The sequence below is a fragment of the Haliotis asinina genome, chromosome 7, assembly GCF_037392515.1.
Source record: "Haliotis asinina isolate JCU_RB_2024 chromosome 7, JCU_Hal_asi_v2, whole genome shotgun sequence".
Classification (NCBI taxonomy): Eukaryota; Metazoa; Mollusca; class Gastropoda; order Lepetellida; family Haliotidae; genus Haliotis; species Haliotis asinina.
In genome coordinates, this window is record NC_090286.1 from 35,032,787 (window position 1) to 35,042,049 (window position 9,263).

Below are 9,263 nucleotides of genomic sequence, written 5' to 3' on the forward strand. Positions count from 1 at the left end.
AAAATGTTGTATGTGCAAATCAGGATGAAAACCCACACTCACTGGTTTCTGGTATGCTAAAGGGATGTAACGCAGCCTAACAACCTACCATTGTGAAGTGAGCGGTTGGTACTCTTCGGGACTGGATGTAGGTCTCCATTTTGTCTCTACGAAGGGAGATCTCTGGGAAGACTTTTATCACTGGATCAGATCCATCACCTGAACACATAAATTAAGGCCTCTAAAACATTATAAACACTAGTTTCAACCTAAAGATAAAACACTATAATCATGAAGCAAAAATACCAAACCTTTCCAAAACCGACAAATGAAACATTTACACAACTGACAAACAAGGATCAGTTGGACCGGCGCAGAGAATGCATTTACGAGAAGTAGGCAGCGCATGGTAATGAGCTAACCCATTTGGTTCATGAAAGGTAGAGGAGATGTAGGCTAGTGCCCTTGTAGTCCATGACGATGAAACTCAGATTCCACGCATACCCTCACAAGCCTTGCTCATCCAACTCTCATGTGGTCAGTGTAGCAAGTCAATACAACCTGGTGCCCCTTCACTTACAATGGTAAGTGCCAGTGGGCGGCACTCATACATACTACTGTCAGGTCGGTATTCAACTTATCCTTGTTTGCCAGTAATACGATGTTCAGCTTTGTGAGTATGCTACTTTGAACAATGTTCCATTATGTCATTACATGCCAGCTTGGTTGGAGGGGAAAGTCTGAGGTTCATAATCGTACAGGTCCAGGAATTTATCCTTTTGATGAAAACCAAAAACATTGGGATGACAAACCTGCAATCAGAAGCTAGGTGAACCAGGATTCAAGCTAACAATCATAGCTTTTTGGCATATCCAAGGGAAGCAACTCTGAACACTGAATACTGGCACCATAAACAGTCTGACCACCTTAGGGATCTTAAGTTTTCAGTAATAAAATGGACACGTGTTTGATTAATGCTTAGTCGCATGAATATGACATCATCAGTTTTGTACTCATCAAACAGCCATTGTGTACACTTACAGACTTTTTACATTTCACCCTACCATCAAGGAAAATGTGGTGTAAAGATTTGTAGGTTCGAATTTCAAATTTCAAAGTAAAGCAACTTCCAAATTTCAAAGATAAAAGAGAATTTTTAATTTCAAGGAAAATTTAACTTCAGAATTTGGGGTTTTTTTTATAAGACCCTGTGGTCCCAGGATGATGATCCAGGAAAGATAGCTGGCCACACACTGACCTTGACTGTACACCACAACAGCTGCAGGTAGAGAGGTCACCCCGAACATCTCCTGGATGTGTCTGATAGTACAGGAAACGCATCATTCAAATCTTTAAACACTGAGAAACATTCAACAAAATTCAAATAACACATTATATAAATGTTTAATTGTAACTCTGAGAACTATTTTTATGACTGCAAAGTTGAAATGATAGTTCTCTGATACACGATCACAAAAACAAAATCACCATGAATTTTGAATATTTTGTTATATGATGTCACTGATTTGTTTTTCTTGTGAAGAATTTCTTGTGTCACATTATTTTGCAATATGATGTCTCTTATTTGGTATACCTTTTTGGATGTTAGTGATCTGTATTTATGAGACTTGATGCCAAGTGTGAACACTCCATTCCAGTCGTTGGCACAACATTAGCAAAAGTTTCGCCATTATTGAGCCAACTATGAATGCTATCTGGGGTAAGCTCTCAAACTTTATGTTAATTCTTAAATAAATCTGACAAGCCATGTTTGCAGAACGAGATAGAATGCACTCCAGCGTAGCTGATTACCTTTTCTTCTCAGAGTGAGGATGTACTATCAGAGACTTGATGTGGTCTGCACTGTCATAGCTTATCTGAAATAAGTACAGTACAACTAAACCACTTTACTTTTCTCCAACATTTGGTACAGAAATGCTGTCCTTCTGGGATTCAACAAACTAGTACATGTATTAAAATGGCAAAGTTAGTTTATAACTTTGACAAACATAAGTAAATTTTAAAACACAGGTCCTTTATCCTCTTGAAAATCAGAACAGTTTGTTTTGGTTGTGCTTGTTAACTACTGGGCACAGCAAAAGCTCATTATAACTCAGGTAAAGTTTCCTACGTCATTTGCTACCTGGTGTACCATGTGCTCCAGCTGTCTGTGAATGTGCATGTTGGGGAAGGCAATGATGGTGAAGGTGTGGGTCCTGACAGCCATGTCCACCACCTCCTCTGTGATGTCTTGCTGATGCTCCAGGTGTCGAGAAAACTTGGAATGGCATATTTAGTGCAGTGAACATTAACAAAATCAGATAAATAGGACATACATTAAACTGTGTGTTTACAATATTCCAAATTCACAGTAATATAGAAATACTTTTTATGATAAAAAACTTTTCAATTCAGATTTACCATTTTTGAAATGGCAATTTGCAGACTTCTTAAAGATTAAAATATGTTGAATCATTCCCTTTCCCTGAACAATAAACAAAATCGACAAGTTGGAGTATGGCTTTTACATACCAATCCTTGAAACCATTTGGATATTTTTGATTTTGCTGTTTTGCCGTCATAGTCATACATGATTGTCTCCCCTAGGTAACACCGAAGGCCAGGTAACACTGGTGGGACTGGTACAGCCACTGGGGTCTCCTGATCATAGCACAAAACATCAACGATAACGCAGACACATGGCACTTACACTATTATCCATTTGGATTGGTCCATTTTAGAAAGGGGGTGCACGCTACTGAGAAAACTGGAGGTGCACACTTCCTTTTCACCCAAGTTTCAGTGGTCATTTTAATACACTTTCAGGACAAAAGAGGGGGTGCGCACACCAGCAATATTCAGAGTATTGTGGATCCAGCCGTCTATGAGGAAATGAATTGTTCCTTATGTTTTTTGAGTGAGTGTATACAGAGTTAGAAATACACTGTTTCTAAGACTAGTCCAGAGGACAAGCAAATCACATTTCAAAAAATGAATTATGTCTCTAGAATATCAATGTATCATAAATGCACTTTAAGTTGAAATGTTTTATTAACAGCAAAAACATAAACACTACCTTGTTGACTGTAAATGATCCAATCTCCCATGATGATACACTGTGAAATATATCTTTGTCCTTCCACAAATCAAATAAAATATTTTCTAGATTTGATCCACTTTCTGAAAACAAAAGCTTTCTCTGTCATTACCATTAAGAGAATTTATCTTGAGCACATACAGAATTATTTTCCATTTTTGATTTCAGTATCATCATGCACTTAAGTTAAATCTGACAATATATTCTAGACTCTTGACAATGTTTCAATAACTGAGCTAAACATATTCAAAATAAAGTAAGTGGCTAAGCCATTCTAAATATATGCATTTATGCTATGAAGTATAAACTGATTATGTGCAGAATGTGTCATAATAATTATATATGATTTCTTTTGTCTTACCTTGTTTACGGTAGAGGACACAGACTGGAAGATGTCTTGACACAGATATATGTCGGAGCAACACATGAGAGGGAAAGTCCTTGAAGAGTGGCTTGTGTGCTGTATAAAACAGTGCAAAACATTTGGGTAAGAGTTCCTCCCATTCCCCCATCCCAAATAATATCTGCTAATTTATATATGCTAAAATTCTTAACAAAACCTAACACAAAGATTACTGGAGAACTCACAAAAATAAGTAAAAGCCAAAACTTTAATTACAAGATATCGGGTCAAACCACATTGCGTTACTGCTGTTACTCTGCAGTAGAAAGAAATGGGGGAACATAAGGACCTCTTTCCAACAATTGTGTCTCTCTGTGGGATCGCCCCTTAATTTTCATTCTAGTCAAATCATATCACCTGAATATATATATATATACGAGGGTTGGCTGAAAAGTTCTAAGCCTCACTGTGAAAAAAAGGTACAAAGTCCACGTTTGTAATTTATTTTTCTACATGGTCCCCTTCCAAGTTCACACACTTTTGCCAGCGATGCTGCAAGGCCCAAATCCCGGTCAGGAAGAAATCTTCTTCAGCTACCCTAAAAAAATCAGTCACAGCAGAAATGACGTCATCATTACTTGCAAAATGGCAACTGGTGAGTTCCTTTTTCATTTTGGGGAACAGGTGGAAGTCAGAAGGAGCCAAATCAGGTGAATAAGGAGGATGGTCAATGAGTTCAAAGCCACAATCGTGGATTGTTGACATGGCCACCACCGATTTGTGAACAGCCGCATTGTCTTGGTGGAAAAGACACCTTTAGCAATCATCCCTCGTTGTTTGGCTTTGATTGCTTCTCACAACTGGTTCAGTAGATCAGGATAGTATCTGCCGTTGATAGTTTGACCTTTTTCTAGATAATCAATGAGCAGAATACCCCTGGAATCCCAAAAGACTGATGCCATCACCTTTCCAGCTGAAGGAACAGACTTGGCTTTCTTCGGAGCTGGTGAATCAGGATGCTTCCACTGTTTTGACTGTAGTTTTGTTTCTGGTTGAAAGTGATGTATCCAGGTCTCATCCATGGTTACAAATCGTGCCACAAAATCATTGGGATCTGCTTCAAAACGACGCAAATTGTCAAGGGACGTCTGGAACCTGACACGTTTCTGTTCTGCTGTCAAGAGCTTTGGCACCCATCTTGCAGAAACTTTAGTCATTCCTAATTCGTTGGTGATAATATGCTCAACCCTCTCATGAGAGATGCCCACTACACTAGCAATATGTCAAGTAGTCAATCGTCGATCATCCATCAACATATCAAGCACTCGCGTGATGTTTTCTGGAGTGGTTGCTGTTGAAGGCCTTCCTGAGCGTGGGTCATCATCAAGGCTTTGTCTGCCACGCTTAAATTCTGCAGCCCACTTCTTTACTGTGGAAAATGAAGGAGCATCATCCCCTAGAGTGGAGACCATGTCAGCATGTATCTGTGTTGGGGACATCCCTTTCTTTTGCAAGTACTTGATGACTGCCCTGTATTCAGTTTTGTCCATTTCTGATGATTTCAGAGCGTAGGTTTACCAAAAGAGCTGTAGTTGAGATAAAACTATTAGTACATTTGTAGTTCTTGTGTCTATGATTCACTAAATGATTGTCCTCATTGGTGGCAAACACCTGTCTCTACCTGGTGGGGAAAAACCACTCAGGCTGAGAACTTTTCAGCCAACCCTATATCTATCTATCTATCTATCTATCTATCTATCTATCTATCTATCTATCTATCTATCTATCTATCTATCTATCCACACACACACATACACACACACACACACTTCAAGGAGAAATGATTTCAGTATTGAAATCACTTCTAGGAGAAGATCTGTGTTGTGTTATTATTTCGGAAACTACTTAATATATATTTCTAGGAGAAGATCTGTGTTGTGTTATCATTTCGGAAACTACTTAATATATATATATACATATATATATACATATACATATATACAATACTGAAATCACTTCTCCTTGAAGCACAGGCAAACTGTAGCGCAAATGGGGTTGCACAGTTAAAAGAATACGACAAGTCTTCTTATATGCAAGCGAAGCATGTACAGAAGACTATTCATTTTCTCCATGATGTGCAATTTAAGGGGGATACGGGAGGTAGTCTTACCATGGCACATTCATTGATAACTCAGGTTAAAGAAAAAGGATGTTACTAGCTAGCAACCAGTTAGCGCCATTTTTAAGCGTTTTTTTAACGATCTGCTTCATTATTTCTTAACATAATGAAATAATATTTGTCTTGATGATAGATCAGCTATTCACCGATGTTTTCTTCTTTTGTACAGTTGCCGATCGTGTTTCTCCGAAACGCGGCCAACAGGAAGCGCGGTAGTGTAGACTGTGCTTTCCCAGCAACCAACAAGACCAGTTATCACCATTTCTGAATCTTTTACGTTATGCATCTAATTTGACATACACTTGGTAATAAAACTATTGTGTTTCAAACCTTGACATATTGAAGAAATTTCATTATTGGTATTTGTTTTAAAAAAGAATTAAAAGACCAAAACTCGCTCCTATTGTGGATGTTGACGGATGCTGACATAAGCTGAAGGGAAAATGGAGATGTCACCGCGGGGTTGAACTTATCAAACTTGACATTTTGAGTAGTTGTTTGCAATTTTGGCAATGTTTGTTTTCTTGGAGAAAAACAAAAAGATAAAGGTGAAAATTGACAGTTATATTTTGCCAGTATCGTCTGCATGGTATCTGTCAAGTCCATAAAACCGAGATGGAAATTTGGGTCAGTTCAAAGTTAAAGGGGCACTGATGCGGAGCAATTTCTGTGGACTGGTGTAAACTTTTGTTATTGTTTTTCTCCCGTGAGTACCCGGATGATATCCCAGAATTCGTGACTGGTTCGTGACCTCTGCTGCGCGTTCCGTAAGCGCAATTGATAGTTTAATTGTAGACAGATCAACTTAGGTGAAGTCATTTTTACTTCATAACAAATGTATTATGAAAACAAATGAAACACTTTGAAGGTTAATCATCTGCCAGTGGTAGAAATGGTTAAAAACTATTAGGACGGAAAAATAGCGAAGCCAATGTACATCTCTATATTTTGTCTCATAACCCTAATTAGTTTATTGTCATATTTGCATGATTCTGAAAATTAATAAAAGAACACACGATCTGCTTATACTCATAGTAAATTTCTAACATAACAGCAACATTTATACATTGTATAGATTGCCAATGTGGATCCTATTTCACACACATACGCGATCTAGTGTGTGTTTTCTGTCATACAGATTCTGCTGAATGCTACAACAAATAAATTAAAACAAAATGCAAATAATGAATGTAAAACAGACTAATTTTATAGCAACAATGCCAGGCTACTACCTTGTTCAGGAATGTATCCATCAATATCCACGTAAAAGAAATTGTATTCCATTCATCTGCAGCTGGTAAATAATCCTGCTCTATGTCGCGTGTCTTATAACTGTCTAGTTTGCGAAAAAGTAACACATCGTTTCCCGTCTTTCGTTGGTGAAAACCAGATAAACCTCTCATTGGTCTCCCAAGATAGCACACCTGGCAAACTAATTGTACGATGTCCACTACTCTAAGTAATTTAGTTAACCAATAATGAGCAATCAATCAATCAACGCAAGGGTGGTTAATTCTTTGAAGGGAGGATGTTGTTTTTGCACTCACTCTTTACGACAGGGTGTAGTCATCTACACACACTGCCTTTTGACAAATCCGCTAGAAGATAAAAGTAATTAATCAATCAGTGTGTTATCGGTTAATCCTTTGATCGATGTTTGCTTTTGTAACTCAGCTGATAAACCCCCTTGCATCACTTACATGCACATATTACATAACATACAATACATTTGCCATTACAGACCTTAATTTATAATGTTGAGTATTTACTCCAGACAGGAGAAATGCCAAATGGGAACCTTTGTTGAGTAACCGAAGTGGTGTTGCTACTAATTATACCTGTTATAAATTCATTAATTGACCATCCAGAGAATGATGACAAATAACACGTGTAGGTTTACACCATCATACGCGAGTTACAGCAAGGAAGATGTAATCTCTGTGTCGCATGCAGCCTGAAAACACTTATGGGCCGAAACTGTTTTGAGGATACCAACGGAATTTCGTTACATTAGGAATACACACAGGCATTTGTTGTGTACTTGGGTACATAGGTGAAATAAGGGGTTTTCTTACGTAAGAAAATTTTCAGATTTCTCTACCAAAGGCAAAGTCATCGTTTTTTGTTTACGAATTCAAATAAATCAACTCTGTGTTTTTATTATCATAAATAATAAACCATTGTAGCTACCATAGCTACCAAAATTTACGTATGATATTTGCTATCACAGCTGAATCACCACTCAAAACTACCTAGCTTTGCAATCTTCCGTACTGAAACAAATGGCTTGCTACGTGTCTGTAGACATCATATTTTCATGCAACATGATTAAATATCGAGGTTAAAAACACAGAAATAGGATCAAATTGGATCAGTAACCGTACCATCCAAGCATCCGAAAAGAACTACACTGCTGGGATATTTGGTTACGATCAGACAAGGGATACCATGGATATTTTTAAACAAATGGTATATGACGGGCATCCGGCCTCCTAACTGTTTAGGTGAAGAAATTCTGCTAATATGGACAGGAGCCCAGTTCCTTTGTCTGTCACGGTCGAAGGAGCGGGCGCTGACCAATTTGGGGTTTGGTTTCGTAATTCGACGGTTGGCAAGAAACATTATTCGCTCCGCATCAGTGCCCCTTTAAGTGATTGAATGTTGGCATTATGGGTATGGTCAGACAAATTAAAATCTGCACTTTTGGGGGGACTGAAATCTCAAGTCATAGATTCACAACACAGCCTGGATGATTTTCATTCCATTCTCATCATTTATGGCATTTCATGGCAACACAATAATGGTCACGTGACATACCCCGACATGTTTGGTTCTCTTCGTCCCAGGGATTCATATTTGTTACACGTCTATAACATAAAATGCTCACAGCAATTTGAACTCTTGTAACCTATCGGGGTTTTTATGTGTCAGTGTGTGAAATAATACCGAAGTACAAGTAAAGCTGTCTGTGCAAGCGCTACAGCCAGGTGTTGGCAATAATTGGTACGCAGCTAGTAGAGTTGGGCAGCACCTTTTCATCAATTTTCACAGCTGAAAATAGCTGCAGAACATCGGGACAACCTTTATGAAACATACACTAATCATGGTAAATGGCACATGGTATTCCGTGCATTCGTATACATCGGTTTTCATAAAAACCTGATGAGTCATGAATTCTAACAATGTAAAAAAATATTGTTCTTGTTTGTTTACATAAAACATAACTATTCACTAATTTCTGTTCCAGGGATTATGTAAGTATTATATATCATTTTTCATTAACAATATTTTTGCATGGATAGATGTGAATATTTTGTGACATACCAGATATTTTTAGCAGAAAAAGCAATAAAATCGTGGCTAATTTTGCAAAGTAGCGTCCTTCCCAACCAGCCATTTTTTAAGTCCAATACCGGAGAGTTATTCAAGAAAGGCAACTCTAAGTCATTATTATACTCATCGAAGCGCTCGTTAAATCTAGCAGGTTGCGATCGCTGGACTCTGGCGCTCGCAGTCGATTTCAAATCCCGTGCCGCCCGGGTTGATTTAGGAGATAAACATCATGTGTTGGCCAATTTCTGGGTGTTATTGAGTATTTGAAGCACGGGAATGCATTTGGAACCGACGGCGTATCATAAAGAAATTATTACAGTCGAGCAAGTATG

At 38.1% G+C, this 9,263-nt stretch overlaps 1 protein-coding gene across 1 annotated transcript in view; it reads right to left on the bottom strand.

Moving 5' to 3' along the window:
• LOC137291326 (uncharacterized) overlaps positions 1-9,023 on the bottom strand; it is a 31,028-nt gene extending 22,005 nt beyond the window's left edge. The window contains exons 1-8 of the mRNA XM_067822631.1: positions 8,923-9,023; positions 3,438-3,536; positions 3,056-3,159; positions 2,512-2,640; positions 2,123-2,257; positions 1,792-1,856; positions 1,238-1,299; positions 89-198 (exon numbers count right to left, since the gene is read on the bottom strand). Coding sequence (XP_067678732.1) covers positions 89-198; positions 1,238-1,299; positions 1,792-1,856; positions 2,123-2,257; positions 2,512-2,640; positions 3,056-3,159; positions 3,438-3,536; positions 8,923-8,995 — 777 coding nt within the window. The 5' untranslated portion in view covers positions 8,996-9,023. The remainder of the gene's footprint in view (positions 1-88; positions 199-1,237; positions 1,300-1,791; positions 1,857-2,122; positions 2,258-2,511; positions 2,641-3,055; positions 3,160-3,437; positions 3,537-8,922) is intronic.
• Positions 9,024-9,263: the final 240 nt, after the last annotated feature.